Raw genomic sequence first — 17,336 nt, 5'->3', positions numbered from 1 at the left:
TCACTCCTACATGTCCTGTACTGTTCCAGATTCGGGTCTTAATCCATGCTATTCTGCAGTCATGTCTCTGTACTTACTACCAATTGTACTCATTCATTTCTAACTGCAGTTCATCTGTTTTATTTCTAACACTACGTGCAATCAGAGAATCTTTAGTTTGATCCTTTTTTGTTTTCTTTGTAAGTTGTAGTCCTACCTGTTAGTTGACTCTTAAATTTGCCATCTCTATGACTCCCTGCCACAGCTTGTTTATTATTTTGTTTGGCCGTGACTCTACTCTTTAATTTACCATAACTTCCCAAGTTTGATTCCTTGCCCCTAACAATTTAGTTTAAAAACATTCCTACTTGCCTCATTATATACTTGGCAACAACATCATCCACATTATGGTTCAGCTGGAGATTGGCCCATCAGTGCAAATTCCACTTTCCCCAATACTGATGCCAGTGAAACTGACCTCACACACATACACAGGAGTCTTTAACTCTCTGTTTTGTTTCTCCACTATACTTTTCCCCTTCCTGGCTTCTCCATAGTCACTGTGGCCCTGGTTTTCTATGTACATGCATCAGAGTGTATGACAGAATGGCTGGGTACCTGTCAGAGTGAGTGAATGGGACACTTGTATGTGGGGACACACACACTTGGAACAGAAGTTATGAAGTTTGACCTGCAGATAGACTTGAGGTCTTAGTGTTCCTACGTGTAGACTTTAAGATCCAGGTTCAATTTCAGGACACGGTACCAGTGGAAGTGTGTCATTGCCGGGTGATTAAAAATGTAGAGGCTTTTATGGCACGGTAGTAATGTCTCTGCATATGGACCAGAAGGATTACGTTCAAATAACTGTCATGGAGGTGCATAATAACATATCTGAACAAGTTGATTGAAGCAGCTTGACCCTACTCTGACAATGGTCACTGATTCTGGAGACCTGACAGATGCAAGGGGGATATTGACTGCAAAGAGTAGTGGCAGAATGAGAGGCAGAAACCGAGAAGCACCAAAACTTTAAATTTGTTTTCCTGGATATGCCTCAAACAATAACTGCTTTAGCCATCTCCCCACATTCTGTGTGCTTTGAATATCAAGTTGGGCATCACTTAATCGTGACTTGACTTAACTTGTACGCTCTCCTACCTTTGTCATTTTGTAAACTGACGGGGCTGCTTGGTTGGTGGTTGTTGATAATTCGTTGTGTCCTTTTACCAATTTAGGTCTTTGGCTCATGCAGAAGCTGAAAAAGTCTAGCTCACTGTTGCAGCTAACGTTCAAGGACCAGGCTGACCCTCGCAAGACTTTTCTGTATAAACTCAGTGAAAAACCAGGTAGGTGCTGTGTAAATTATGTCGTCTTCAGCAATTGGGTATTTATTCCATTGAAGTGCCTGCTGATGTTTCTATTTTCCTGCGCCCAATCTCTTCCTGTTTTCTTGCTGCTCTGAAAAAAAATGACTAAAGCTGAGGCACAGATGAGCAACTTTCCACACCTCACACAAATGCATACTTAAAACTTGACCTTTGTTGCTGCTGGGAAAAATGTCAACCAAAGCGAACACCGCAACCAAGCCTGTCTTCATCTGATATCCACTGTTATGTGTTGAGTAGGAATCTGCAACAGTTCTAGCGCTTATCTACGCATTTTTTCTTTTTCAAATGTCTATTAGTTTTACATTCCCAATGATATTAAAATTACATCTTCTGCTTTCCGCCTCGCAGAAAAATCTTAGTTCAAGTCTAATGATTCATTTTGATTGTAGTAAATAGCCAGCTGAAATCCATTTCAGATTCTGCTATGTATTCATTGTATCGATTGACAGAAAATATGGACTGCTGAACAGAATTACACAGGCTAAACCCATTATTCTTTTTTTCTACTTAAATAATGCACAAAAATAAATCCATTAGATTTAGATCGCACACACATCAAAAGCTCAATTTGCGTGGATTTTATTTCCTTTTGAAAGCTGTATAAACAGAAATAGTTAATCAAGTAATTCTTCATAGAAAGCTTTCAGTTCTTCTTTTAAAGAGTGTATAATGCTGGCTAGTGATTTCTGAACCGTGACAAAGAGTTAAAAACCCTGAGGCACAGTCGATTTGTTTCAAACCCTTTGTTGCTTTGAAACCTAGACTGTCAATCAGTCATGATCAAAGTTGCAATATAGTTTGACATGATACAGCAGAGGTTAGACCACACTATCATGAAGAAAAGTCAGTGGAATGCGAATGGAAAGTTAAACATGCACTGTCTGGAATCTTAATTGGTACAACATTTCAGTGAGTAGCCAAAAAGTAGTGGAACTGCTGACAAACTCCATTTGAGACTTAACTTGGAATATGTTTAAATACACAACTCAACTCACTATATATCTATAATTCATTATTACTCATCTATTATTACTCACAGTATTATCTATTATTCTGTGATCCTCCCTGATATCTGCTAATGTGTACATAATCACACACATTTGTTAATTTTCCAGAGAGGTTTAAATCATTTTGGGTAAAATATTAGTGCCTTACATGCAGGCTTGAGAGGGGAGACTGATGAGATGAGGCAAGAGGGAGTGAGCGGGGAATAGTAAAATGTCTTGGGAACACCCCCAGTCTGGCTTCCCATCCACCCCAACCTCCACATAGTGTCAGTCAAATGGGTGGCTCTTTTTGCATGACCTACCTGCTTTTGCCCAGATTGACGCTCTTAAATGATCCTTCCATCCATCATACATTCAGAATCAGGTCTGTTCACTGCTCTTTGCACAATGTTCAGCGGCATTTCTGACTTCTCAGATACTGAAGCAGTCCATGGTCAAATGCAGCAAGGTAATAGATAATATCAAGGCTTGAGCTGACAAGTGCTAATAGCATTCACACTGCATAAGTATCATACCATGATTATCTCCAACAAGGGTGAATCTAACCACCTGACATTCAAAGGAATTACATTTTTTGAAGTCTCTACTGTCAACATCCAGTGCCTTATTAATGACCAGAAACTGAACTGGGCTGGCAATGGGAATACTGCGTTTATAAGAGTAGGCCAGAGGCTAGAAATCACTTGTGAATAACTCATCCCACGACAATTTAAAGCCTGTCCATTATTTACAAGAAACAAGTCAGGAGCACAATGAGTGTAGCTCCAACATCACTCGGGAAGCTTGATAGTATCCAAAACAAAGCAGCTCAGTCAGCAAAAGCCAACAGTATAGGATCAGTGAAATTTACAATGGGAATTGAAACCAGTAGGTGTTACTGATTTCAGGACCAGTATCATTAGTAGTTGCGGAAGCGTTATTGCTTTGAGAGCCATACTGGTCAAGGTGACTGTTGTAATTGCAGCATTCTGGAAATGTGCATTATAGCCAACATTCCCTCAAATTTCTTTTTCTTCTGTGTGGACCACTGACGTCCAGGTGGCAGTGACTTCTGAAATCAGAAGTTAGTGTGATCCATGTCACACGCTGATTGCTGTGCGCAGAATATTGGAGAAATTGCACTTAGAGCCACGCAGTTTAGAAGGACCACTGACTATGGCACCAGTCTACGTGCAGTAAGTGTCACTGTCTGTCAGGCCATACAGAGATGCTGCCCAGACAGTTTCTTTGTGTTTTTTTGCAGGGTCTAACGAACTGTCTACATGAATGGGACTTTGTGCTGCGCAGGGTGTATATGATAACCTCAACTGCAGAACATTTTTAAGAATTTGGAAGAAATTGCATTGAGAATGCCAATAAAAGTGCACAACCAGTATAAAAAAGGACAGCTCACAATGCCTAAGCCACCTAAATAAACCACCTCTCACCCGGAAATAAATGTTACTTGTTTTCTTTGGGCCTTGTCAACTCCATTATTTGAATTATAACTGCAGATCCAGGCTTGCTCCTGGTATTCCACTGCACCTTTCAAGTGTAGCTGATAACCAAGGCAAGCTGCAGCTGGGGAGAATAAGAGGGAACAGTTAATAATGCCTGCGAGCACAACAAAGACAACAGCAGGATGTGAAGAGCTGAGACTTTGATCAAAGATGCTGTAAAATGGCATCAAGGGTATGTAGGTGAATGCACAATTAAAATCAGTGACTGTTTGCAATAAAGCTTACCTTTAGCAGCTCTCAGATAACAAGAGAAAGTACAGCTTTGGTTCAGGGTGATTGTCCGTGTTGATGAAATGGGTGCACACTGTGCCATTGATAGATCTGTCACAGAGTATATCTGCGTCCTACACATTCCTAGCAGCCAGGGTCACGACAAATGTCAAGTTTGTATTGGATCCAAGAACACTTTCCCTTTGACGCTCTGTAATCTCCTCGGCATCCTGCATTTGCACCTGTTCAGTGCCACCACGTCTACAAACATTCACTCCCTCCACCATAGACACACAGTGGCAACAGTGTGTACCATCGACAAGATGTCCAGCAGAAATTCCCAAAATCTATTTTCCATGCCTCCTCCTACAGGCCCACATCCTCTGAATGGATAACAAAAAAGTTAGCCAAAGCAGGAGGGGAGACAAATAATAACAAAAGACAGCATCAGTTTTCACATGTGTGATGGTTACACCTAGCTATACTTGACCACAGTCTCTCGCCCTCCTCCCATGTCCCTAAATGATCAGATTGCTTGTCTGATAACTAGATTTGGATGAAGTTCTTCCAATTAAGAAATTGGAATATTGTCTTCAGTTCCTAGTACAATTCCATGTCCTTGTTACTGACTCCAACTTTTTAACTTGTAGCTATCTTAGATTGAACTAGGCTTTTCACAGACTTTGTTGACCCTGAATTGCAATTTGAATCCTATACACAAACCATCAATAAGAGTTTTTATTTTGCCCACTGAAACAATGCGAAGATCTTTTGTTACCTCTAAGCCTGACCATACCAATGCACTTCATACTGGCCTCATACTTGTCCAATCGAGGCAGAGAGACTTCGCTGACGTGTATTCTGGAAGAAATCGGTGCAGTCGCCATGACTGGTGAGCAGAGTGAGGAAGAACACCCCCCACCCCCACCCCGGCCCGGTGATAAGCAAGAGGAAACAAATCCAATAAAGGATGGCAAAGAGACTTTGCTGAGAAGCATTCTGGGAGAAGTCAGTGCAGTCACCATGACTGATCAGCGGAAGAGAAACTTTTTTTTGTGTGGTGCTGTAATTGTGTAGTGGTTAGTACTCTATGTTGTGATGACTGCAACCTTGCTTCAAATCCATGTCACAGCAGCAACTATTCTTCCTGTTCAGATGGCACAGTGGTTCAGTGGTTAGTACTGTTGCCTCACAGTGCCAGGGACACTGGTTCGATTCCACCCTCGGGTGACTGTCTCTGTCGAGTTTGCACATTCTCCCTGTGTCTGCGTGGGTTTTCTACTGCAATCCAATTGCTAAATTGCCCATAGTGTTCTGTGATGTGTAGGCTAGGTGGGTTAGCCATGGGAAACGTAGGGTTACAGGGATAAGGTAAGGTTAGGTCAGTGTGAGATGTTCTTCAGAGAGTCAGTGTGGACTTGTTGGGCCGAATGGCCTGTTTTCACAGGGTAGGGATTCTATTCTATTCTGAATTTGAGGTCATTCAAAATTCCGCAATCAGCTGTCTATCTTGCCTCATGTCCGATTCACCCATCCCTCACTGACCCATTATGGCTCCAGTTAAGCAGCACTTCTATTTTAAAATTCTGATCCTTGCTTTCAAATCTCACTGTTACGTCAACTCTCCCTATCTCTTTCTGCCCCACAACTTCTGAGATATTTGTTCTTCTCTAATTCTGTCCTATTGAGCAATGCTGGTTTTAATTGCCACGATATGTCTGGCTATGCTTTCAGCTGCCAAAACCCAGAACTCTACTGTTCCTTCATTATTCTAGTTACTTCTTAAGGGCTCTTCATTTCAGCCCAGGTATTTGTGAATGTGACTTTCTGGGAATTTTTCTTGTATAGTGTACTTATAGAACATAGAACAGTACAGCACAGAATAGGTCCTTCAGTCCACGATGTTGTGCTGACCTGTTACCCTACTAAGATCATTCTACTTATGAGGCACATTAGGATGGTTCTTTATGTCAAAGATGCTGTATAAACACAAGCCATTTGTGTTGTTGTTGTGGAGGTGTTCATCTTGTTGATGAACCAAATATGTGTCAGAAATTTCAGGTGAAATACTACCCAAGATCTTTTGCTAGTGCGGAGAACAGAGCTGGTGACCAGGACACTTCCTAAAGTATATCGAGGGAGGTTTTGGCTCAATCCAGTATTGAAGCATTCTTGAGAGTAACCCTGAAAAAAAGTATTGTTTGGTAGTGTGCTCTTGGACAAAAAACTCGCAAAATGAAATTGCTGCCCAAATTACTATTAAGAACATAAGTCACCATGAAAAATGTGCAATATTTATGTGATTTAAAGGGATCAATGTTGCTGGCAGCTGTGTTTATTAATGAGCATATGCACCAATATTAAGTAGTTTCTTACAAAGTACCAACATCTGTCAAAAACACTGAAACAGATGTTCCTGCAAGTCATAGTGCCCCTGTAAATGTTATGATGACGGTTTTATTAACTGCTGTTCGGCAAGAAGTAATGTAATCTACAAGACAAAACTCATTACTGCTGATAACAAAGTCACAAAGAGTTCTATTCGGAAATATGGGATGTGAAATCATCTGAAGTTGTGTCATTGAATCTCAGAACAGCCTTCGAGTTTCTGTGATATACGTATGGTGCAGGCGAAGAAGTAATCTCAATTTTCTCAGAGCTCCTGGCTATTTGATCTCAACGTTTGCTTATTGATTTGTACCCTGCCAGATGAATAAGGACCAGCGGAGGACTTCTCGAATAAAATTTACCAATGTTCATCGTGTCAAGATAAAAGTTAAGGCATACAGACATAAATCCACAGAAGGCCTCCATTATCACTTTTCTCTGAAACACCTCAAATAATATTCCTAATAATTGTTTACTTAGAAGCTGTTATATCAGCTTGCTGATCCAGCTGCCAATTTGTATGTTGCGAAATTCCCTAACCAGTAGTGAGGTGAAGAGCTACTTTAACGATGTTGATAAAAAGTGAAAACTGGACCACATTGCAGCATTCTAGCTATCGTGACAGCATTTAAATTAAAGTGGTTGTCCAGGAAGTTTTTGTGTCCCAACTCCATTGTGGGTCAGGGAAGAAAAGAAAGAAGAATAGCTAGGATATTTTTCAGTTAAAAGCAATATGATTAAATTTTTTTTATAGAGTTGTGATTTTAAATGAGGCAAAAATCAAGAAGAAATTAATGAGTGATACAGACGATGCTATTTAGCAGTTCTTTTGTGCTAAAAGTGAGTATTTTACAATTAAATGGTAAGATTTCCATGAGTCAGATGTTCTTGATCGTGATCCGCTTGTTCACTCTGTTTCTCCACAACAACTATGCTGTTTCCGCATATCAGTAAACATTAAAGCAGAAAAGTATAAAGATTTCTGAACACAATTAATTTCAGGCTTTCCTGCCCCACAGTTAAACAATTCTATGATGTTCATCGCAAAAGCGCAAAACAAGAATGAATATTTGCACAAGGTTCCTGAAGACTGTAGGCACTTAAATTGACACTTTGTGTCAATAATGCTGGTCTCAATGTCTGTACACCAACTGAAAATATTTTGCTTTATGTAGCTTACTCAGTTTGGAACATTAATGCCATTCAGAGAAATAATTTGAACGCTGAAACCAATTTAATAGTGTATTTCCTGTTATTTCCATTGACTAATGTGGGTGCTAAGTGAAAAAGATTTTGGACCGATTGAAATCCATTGCCAGCATCTGCAGGGCATAGCAAAAAGCTGATCATTATTAGGTAAATAGAGTGGCACTAAACATTATGAAGATAATAAAAGAGACTCTCTGATGAAGGGTCTAGGCCCGAAACATCAGCTTTTGTGCTCCTGAGATGCTGCTTGGCCTGCTGTGTTCATCCAGCTTCACACTTTAATATCTTGGATTCTCCAGCATCTGCAGTTCCCATTATCTCTAAACATTATGGAGGCCTTTCTAAGAGGCTTTAAAGGTGATAATGGAAAGTCAAGGTATTGCACTCGCCTAGCGAAATATAAATGCCTAGGGATGCCAGTTTCAATGGCTGTACATGCAAAGCTAATGATTGGTGCAACAAATTGGAAAGTGCTCCAATTAAAATTGCTCAATTCAAAGAGCACTGATGTCAGAAGTCCCAAAAATATGAAGAAAATATAATCTCTCCATATGGCCAAATGCACACTGTCCCAAACAATAGGGAGCTAAATGTCGCATTCGGTAAATAGTTACTATTTCCAACTGATTCATGACAGAAATAGAGACTGCGACTCAGTCAGCTATGTACTGACACAAATGCAAAGATACACAAATGGAGATAACTATCGTTACAGAAGTCGTGATGTGCATTCTGTTTGCATTGCTTGCAGTCATTTCGGTTTTATTTGAAGAAAAATGTTACCGTTCATGAACCAGTCAAAGCATTCATTCATTCCAGTGGATACATAAATTATTTTTTATATCTTCATTCCTAGTTTGCTTCAGTCCTTTTCGGAAAGCTCTGTCATGATTGGAACAGCCCCCGAGGCAGCAGCCAACCATAAATACATCACTCCAGTCAACTTCTTTTTATGTGTGAGCAATGATTGTATCTATCTGAGGAGGGTATTTTTTCCTCCCCCTGTCATTCTTTCATGGATTTTGGGCGTCACTACCAAAGCCAGCATTTGTTACCATCCCCAATTCCCCTTGAATTGAGTGCCTTGCTGGGCCATTTCAATGTGCAGTTAAGAGTCGGCCACATTTCTGTGGTTCTCGAGTCACATGATGGCCAGACCAGATAAGGATGGCAGCTTCCTCCCGTTGAAGGACATTAGTGAAACAACAATTGGTGAGAGACTCAGTGCTGGTAACCATGAAACTAACTTTCAATTCCATTTTCATTGATTGAATTTAAATGCTACCATGGAGGGAGGGGGCTTATACTTCTGATCCTAGAGTGTTAGCTCTGGTTTACCAGTCCAGCAACGTGGCCATCATGCCACTGTCTCCCCTAGATATAGGGGATACCCTACTGATTCTCATCATATAACATCCAGTACATTTGCTGTCCAAGCAGAGCCGTTGGTTGGTGATCAGGTCAAGGACACCAAACTAATCATTACTCTTGACCTTGTTAAAGTCCTGTAAAGTATTTTTATTTTTTCATGGGATATGAGCGCCACTGACAAGGAGAGCATTTGTAACTCATCTCTCGTTGCCATTGAGAAGTTGGAAATGAGCTCGCTTCCTGAATCACTACAGTGAACCTACATTGTTGTTTGAAGAGAATTCCAGTATTTTGAGCCAACAACAGAGAGGGAATGGTGATAGTCTCAACTCAGGATGGTGTGTACCTCACATGAAATCTTGAAATTGGTGGTGTTTCTATGTGCCTGTTTTCATTACTTTTCAAGATGATAGAGGTTGTAAACTTGAAAGATGTGGCCCAAGGAATCTTGGTGGGTCATTTCTGTGCATGTTACATATTCCGCTATGCATCAGTGGTGTAGGGGGTAGTCTCGAATGTTGCTTCATTCTTGCATATGTTGAGTTTCTTTGACGTTGATCAAGACCTGTCTAAGCAGCTCAGTGCATTGTAATGATTAAACTGCAAGCATTCCTGGTCTGTGTGGTTCAATACCGAGTGAGAACTTCAGTTATTGCAATTATCCGTTGGAATAACCAGGAGACATTTTATCCATCAATTGTAATGGATCAGATGGATGTAGCACATTATGATTGACGGCCAGCAAAATGAACTAAGGTTCTTTATCCTGATCATTTGTGGTACATACAAGTCAACTAAGTGGATGAAAACACCCAGCTTTCAATTTGCATTCTGCTAAGTTCACAGGTCCTGCTGACTCACTGAGAATCCAGAATTTTGTTGCTTCTCACAATCTGGGTTTCATGAGACTTTTGTTTCAGCTCATTGTAGCTTTAGACATAGATATGGGAATTAGTCATCGTCATCCTTCTCAGCACCAGGAGACCCAGCAAGACTGACAAAAAAATAAGCGAAATAAGAACTTCTAGTAATCGGAACCGAAACACTTTATTTGGGTCAAATTTTCTAATTGTAACTTGTTATTTTGATATAGGTCTGCAGTACTTCAAGAATGTCATGCTGGTGGCATCAACACAGGATCGATATGTTCCTTTTCATTCTGCCCGGATTGAAATGTGTAAGACAGCACTAAAAGATAGACAGACTGGTAAATATCATCTTTATGACTTGTCTTGTTACTTCCTTTATTTAAGCGCCTTTAAGTTGAAAATATGTCACCTCGACAAAAATATATACCTCACTGTTTTTGCCATGGCACCGGCTGAACCATTCAGAATCAACATGACAGCCAATCAGCACCCTTTTCTCCTATATTATTAATTGGGAAAGGCATTTGAAATTTGGCATCTTTGCAAGTGTCCTGATGAGTGCAGGTTGAAAACCTTCAGCGACATGTCACAATTTTCAGCAAAATTCGAGTTCTGTAATCACAGGTAAACATATGTCTTTGAAATATCCATTCCCCTTGTGAATATCATAAATTTCTTGTTCTTCTTCTAATGTTTATTTTTCCTGCTGGAACAGGTTCTGTCTACACTGAAATGATCAACAATCTCCTTCGGCCAGTGACAGAGACTGAGGACTGCACTTTGATACGCTATGACATTTTCCACGCACTGCCAAACACCGCCAACGCACTAATTGGACGAGCTGCACACATTGCCGTCCTTGACTCTGAACTGTTCCTGGAAAAGTTTTTGCTGGTGGCAGGTTTAAACTACTTCAAGTAGCACCCCATGTTTCTCCTCCTCACTTGCAAAACTCTAAAATGTTCCAGCATTTCCAGGTGCTTTCTTATAGGAAAGCACTAACTGACTTGGTCTTGATTCTTGATTACAAACGTCCGTATATTAACCATGTGAAAAACATGATTGTATTGTAAATAGTACTAAAAATAATTTACATTTCAGATTAAATCTATCTAAAAAATACTTTCCTGCCTTAAAATACACACAGAAATTCAGCAAAGGCTTTCTATGAGAAGCAACTTGAGTAGGAGATTCTGATTTATCTTTTATTTATTGTTTAGCTGTCATGTGTCAATCTGCACGTGTTAAAAGATGGATATTGGTTGTTTCCTCTGGAACAAACATGGCACTGCATTGGCTTCTCAGACAAAACTCATGATTTTGAGTAAAGCCAAAATGCAATGAATGTCACCAGATAATTTGCATGCCTGCACCTGTGCCAGTTTAATCCCAGGTGCCCCCAACAGCAGCCCATTTTCCTTTTATGAGAACTATTCCTTGCAATGATGAGGGACCTGTATAACAATGAGTGAAGAAGAATAATCATACATGGGCGGCATTATTGTGGGTTTAGGTGATATCAATTAACGTGCAAATGGTTCCTGACGCCCAACTGTGAGTTTGGAAAATTAATCACTCCCTTGTGCCTGCTGTTTCTTCTATTAGTTAGTGTGAAGGGCACCCCAGGACTTTTCGTTAATTTTTCATTAACGTATGGATTAATTTTATTCATAGCTCAGCAAATGCAAAGACTAATTGCTTTGTGAGTCTACCTTGGCCCTGTCGAGTGATTCATGATTAAAGTAAATACCAAATTATTGATGTGTTGATCATTCTGAGGAACATCAATACTGGGGAATGGACTATTATTTTACTATGTTCACTAGGGTGAAGCACTCACAGAAAAGGTGTAGCATGGTTCAAGTTCATCATAAACTCAAAGCCTTAGTTTTGTGGAAGGTAAGGAAAGGAAGTTGATTTGGGTATAGAGGCGGGCCACACTTTACGAACATCTGATCTACATCAAATGCTCAAGAAAGCGTATGAACAAGATCCCATATTAATTTTAAGGATCTGACATGCAAACATTATACTTACGAACGGCCGTTCTACTTTGTAGTGTATTGTGTTCCAGTTTGCGTACAAATCCACTTAAGACTGAACTCAAGAATGGAATGTTTGTCCTATTGAAAGGGGACAATTGTTGAGCTACAAAGACAGACAAGGAGCTAGTGGCACAGTGATCATATCACTGCACTAGTAATCCAGCAGTCCAGTCTGGGGCACAGGTTCAAATCCGAGTCTAACTCCTGCTGGAATTTAAATCCAAATATTCAGTCTGGAAGAAAAAGGTGGTCTCAGTCATGGTGGCCATGACAGTTATCACGTGTTGTTAAAAACTGATCTGGTTCACAAATGTTCTTCAACAAAGGAAGTCTGTCATCCTTGCCTGTCCTGGCTGCCTTGTGGCAATGCGTTTGACACTTGCCTTCACTCTGATAAGGCCTAACAAGCCACTCTGTTCAATGAAACTTAGCACTGGAGAACATATTCAACAGAAGAATAGAGAAAACAAAGAGAGCACGGATCAAATAGTCATTCGTTCAGAGAGCCTGCACAGACAGACTCAGCTGGGCACCAGTCTATGTCAGTTCACAATTTGTTAAAGAGTCAGATCACCAAAATGCTCTGGCTTGAGGGAGAAAGCAAGTACCTGATGGAATAAACATGAACAGTTTGTGTCTGAAATGGTTTAATTGGCAGAATGGAATGTTTTGATCTTTAAACTTTAATTTCTTACTATGGCTCATGCTGTAGCTGTATTGAGAGTAGCTAGACGAAGGTTGTGACTTTGTATAAAAGCTTCAATAAGGGGGTTTCATAGTTAATGTATGCTGACTTCCATGGAATTAAAATTGGGATAGGATATGAAATGGGCTGCTGACTCATTATCATCCATTTTATACTGCCGTACATAGTCAAGATCGACCCACTTAATGCTGAGATTGTTGGAAAAAAATAGTAATTCCATTCCCAAAGCATTGATGTGAAAAAAATAATTTCTACCAAACAACAATTTAATTTAAAATCATTACATCCAATCAGACAACTTTAAGGGAGAGAAAACAATCGTAATCACATTTGGTTAACTCTTCGTTGACAGCCCTATTTAAATCAGGCCCCGCAAACACGCACTGCCTGCTTCTTTCTGTCAGACTCTGTCCTTGAAACTTACAAGTGGAAGGACACAGTCTTAAGGTCAAAAAATTCAGAACAAAAGTTCTTTCTTGAGTTGACAGGACCTGATTAATATTTTACAAATCTGTTTGCCAGCAATAGCCAGTCAGATTGGGAGGACGGGCTTTTGGCAGAGTAGGGGAGACAACGGCTAAAGACTGGGGTTATCAGGAGAAACAGTAATAAGATATGTAATAGTAATATGAAAGGTGTCAGAGAAGTTGAGGGAGGAGGAAAGAAATCTGTGGAGGGGCAGAGATATCATGGAGGGCGCTGATATGACTGCAGAGTTTTTGGGCAATTAGAGACAGCATGCAAGGAGATTATAGCCCACAGCGAGTACCACAAGGATATAAGATCTCACTGATGTGAGATCGGAGTCTCAGAGACATTAACTGGTTTGGTTTGAGGGAGGTGGTTGGTAGTGGGGCTGGGGTAAGTCTCCCAGCCCAGAAGCTGAGCCCTATAGCCACATACCTGTTCCATCCAGCTGTCCTCCCTGCCCTTTAACTGCTGGGCTTCTACAGCCTGGAAAACCCAATCAGCCAGCATTAAAGCTGGACCAAGGGAATTCATCTCATTGAGAGAGATTTGATCACCAGTACCCTGCCCTCATCCGGCCTCCAGTAAAATCATGAATAAATCGATCTCGTTAGAGACTTTTTACATTTTTACTTCTCACCTGATCCAAAAGCACCCACTCTAGAGGGGTTATGATTCACCATTTTCTCCCTCACACAGAGATCATGGTGAAGTGATATTCCTTTTGAAAAAAGACCTGTTATTGTTGGAACTTGTTGGCTGATAGTGTGTCGGCAAATAAATCCTATCAGTTGTTCCAGGATGTTACGACCATCATGAAATTCTGATGTCATTCAGATGAAATAGATTGGTTCAGTTTTTTTTTAAAGGCAGTCAGGCTTCTGGACTAAACTTTCCAATGAATGCTGGGAACTGGACTTTGGGACAATTTATGCATCCCAGGCCTATGCATCTCAGCGGGATGCCTACAGCACAACTTTGCCTAAGGCAAACTTCCTTATCAGGTCAGCTGAAGATGCTGGATGGAACAGGATCGCAGGCAGCCCAGAAGAGGGCCAGCAGCCCCACTGGGAGAGGGTCATGGCAAAACAGAGTTGCTCTCAAAAAACTGCAGAAGTTTCATAACAAAGAAAGAGCTATTAACCCATCAGGGTGAGGCAGACACCCTGTATGACACTAGAAAAGTACTTTGATGTTGAAAAATAGCCATTGTGTGGAGTCATTGTTGCTCACATGGAGTGTGTTCCCATGGCGATCTACCCCTGCAGCTCTTATCCATAAGGGGAACAACGTCAGCGAGCCATTCTAATAAGGTCTTTTGCTATTTTCCTTGCCCCACTGCCCTCCCCCACAAACCAGCTCCCAAGGTTACCCAGGAATATGCTTTAGCCTCTGTCTTTGTGTCAATGACACCAGGGAACAAGAATGTAACTGAAATTGCAGCTTTGGTGGGGAATTAATCTTAATGTTAGAATTGGGTTTGATTTTATTGTGTTTTGGATCTCCTTCCATTAACTGTATAAGTGCCAGATCCTACTATGGTGTGTTATTGCATTGGTAAATATTTCCATATCATGACAGTATAATGTAAGGGCCTATGTGCACTATTTATCTTCCATAATTGCTAATATTTACATACTGTGGTAACATAATTCTGACAGTATTTGAGATTATACATGTAAGAATATAAAATCCAGTTTATAAATCACACCTTTAAATGTACTTTTCATTGAAATAACAGGGTAAAAGTAAAATAAGGAAATGATTTATACATTGGTGCAATCTGTTACCTAGATATTAGTTACTATTAATATAGGCCCATCATATTTGTGCAATAGAAGTCCATGGTTAGCTAATGCCTGCAACTGACATTTCAAAGTGGCATCCATCTCTGGATTAATCAAAATATGTAAAGATTTTGCAACATTATTTTCAAGCTGGCGTTCTGAAATAAAGCAGAAACTGTGGATGATGATACAATGAATTGAACAGTATCTGAAGGAGAAGGTATAGTGGGTTGAATTTTATCCTCATGCAATTGCGATAATGTGGCAGATTGAATTAATTGTCCCTTATAAATGCCAAAAAGGATAGGATGAAAATTACAAAGATTCTATACTGAATGAGCAATTCATTCTGTCAGAGTGCCGTCCATTGTGAGTAGAGAAAAGTTAACACAAATATATTTGGTACAAAACTGATTTGGATGTTTTTTTCATTTCCTTTCTAATCAATCTGCAGTTAGGAACTAACAATTTGTTAGTCCCTGGTCTTTTCTGTGCAAGATTTGCTTTAACCATATTTCTGTTTTGTATTTTCTGTCTTTCCACTCACCTACTCTTATCAATATTCCTCTAAGGGGAAAAAAGACCTTACCTTTTCATTATAATAAAATGTGAGGCTGTATGAACACAGCAGGCCAAGCAGCATCTCAGGAGCACAAAAGCTGACGTTTCGGGCCTAGACCCTTCATCAGAGAGGGGGATGGGGGGAGGGAACTGGAATAAATAGGGAGAGAGGGGGAGGCGGACCGAAGATGGAGAGTAAAGAAGATAGGTGGAGAGAGTGTAGGTGGGGAGGTAGGGAGGGGATAGGTCAGTCCAGGGAAGACGGACAGGTCAAGGAGGTGGGATGAGGTTAGTAGGTAGCTGGGGGTGCGGCTTGGGGTGGGAGGAAGGGCTGGGTGAGAGGAAGAACCGGTGAGGGAGGCAGAGACAGGTTGGACTGGTTTTGGGATGCAGTGGGTGGGGGGGAAGAGCTGGGCTGGTTGTGTGGTGCAGTGGGGGGAGGGGACGAACTGGGCTGGTTTAGGGATGCAGTAGGAGAAGGGGAGATTTTGAAACTGGTGAAGTCCACATTGATACCATATGGCTGCAGGGTTCCCAGGCGGAATATGAGTTGCTGTTCCTGCAACCTTCGGGTGGCATCATTGTGGCAGTGCAGGAGGCCCATGATGGACATGTCATCTAGAGAATGGGAGGGGGAGTGGAAATGGTTTGCGACTGGGAGGTGCAGTTGTTTGTTGCGGACTGAGCGGAGGTGTTCTGCAAAGCGGTCCCCAAGCCTCTGCTTGGTTTCCCCAATGTAGAGGAAGCCACACCGGGTACAGTGGATGCAGTATACCACATTGGCAGATGTGCAGGTGAACCTCTGCTTAATGTGGAATGTCATCTTGGGGCCTGGGATGGGGGTGAGGGAGGAGGTGTGGGGACAAGTGTAGCATTTCCTGCGGTTGCAGGGGAAGGTGCCGGGTGTGGTGGGGTTGGAGGGCAGTGTGGAGCGAACAAGGGAGTCACGGAGAGAGTGGTCTCTCCGGAAAGCTGACAGGGGAGGGGATGGAAAAATGTCATGGGTGGTGGGGTCGGATGGGTGGTGGGGTCGGATTGTAAATGGCGGAAGTGTCGGAGGATAATGCGTTGTATCCGGAGGTTGGTAGGGTGGTGTGTGAGAACGAGGGGGATCCTCTTGGGGCGGTTGTGGCGGGGGCGGGGTATGAGGGATGTGTTGCGGGAAATACGGGAGACGCGGTCAAGGGCGTTCTCGATCACTGTGGGGGGAAAGTTGCGGTCCTTGAAGAACTTGGACATCTGGGATGTGCGGGAGTGGAATGTCTTATCGTGGGAGCAGATGCGGCGGAGGCGGAGGAATTGGGAATAGGGGATGGAATTTTTGCAGGAGGGTGGGTGGGTGGAGGTGTATTCCAGGTAGCTGTGGGAGTCGGTGGGCTTGAAATGGACATCAGTTGCAAGTTGGTTGCCTGAGATGGAGACTGAGAGGTCCAGGAAGGTGAGGGATGTGCTGGAGATGGCCCAGGTGAACTGAAGGTTGGGGTGGAAGGTGTTGGTGAAGTGGATGAACTGTTCGAGCTCCTCTGGGGAGCAAGAGGCGGCGCCGATACAGTCATCAATGTACCGGAGGAAGAGGTGGGGTTTGGGGCCTGTGTAGGTGCGGAAGAGGGACTGTTCCACGTAACCTACAAAGAGGCAGGCATAGCTGAGGCCCATGCGGGTGCCCATGGCCACCCCCTTAGTCTGTAGGAAGTGGGAGGAGTCAAAAGAGAAGTTGTTGAGTGTGAGGACGAGTTCAGCTAGGCGGATGAGAGTGTCGGTGGAGGGGGACTGGTCGGGCCTGCGGGACAGGAAGAAGCGGAGGGCTTTGAGGCCATCTCCATGCGGAATGCAGGTGTACAGGGAC

At 41.9% G+C, this 17,336-nt stretch overlaps 1 protein-coding gene across 4 annotated transcripts in view; it reads left to right on the top strand.

Moving 5' to 3' along the window:
• fam135b (family with sequence similarity 135 member B) overlaps positions 1-15,537 on the top strand; it is a 365,288-nt gene extending 349,751 nt beyond the window's left edge. For all 4 annotated transcript variants that reach the window (XM_048529329.2, XM_048529327.2, XM_048529330.2 and 1 more), the window contains 3 exons: positions 1,218-1,328; positions 10,148-10,261; positions 10,639-15,537. In XM_048529329.2, coding sequence (XP_048385286.1) covers positions 1,218-1,328; positions 10,148-10,261; positions 10,639-10,844 — 431 coding nt within the window. In that variant the 3' untranslated portion in view covers positions 10,845-15,537. The remainder of the gene's footprint in view (positions 1-1,217; positions 1,329-10,147; positions 10,262-10,638) is intronic.
• The last annotated feature ends 1,799 nt before the right edge of the window (positions 15,538-17,336 follow it).

This window comes from Stegostoma tigrinum, chromosome 5 (assembly GCF_030684315.1).
Source record: "Stegostoma tigrinum isolate sSteTig4 chromosome 5, sSteTig4.hap1, whole genome shotgun sequence".
Classification (NCBI taxonomy): domain Eukaryota; kingdom Metazoa; phylum Chordata; class Chondrichthyes; order Orectolobiformes; family Stegostomatidae; genus Stegostoma; species Stegostoma tigrinum.
The sequence above is the reverse complement of the archived record's forward strand: the minus strand, read 5'-3'. Positions and strand labels throughout refer to the sequence as shown.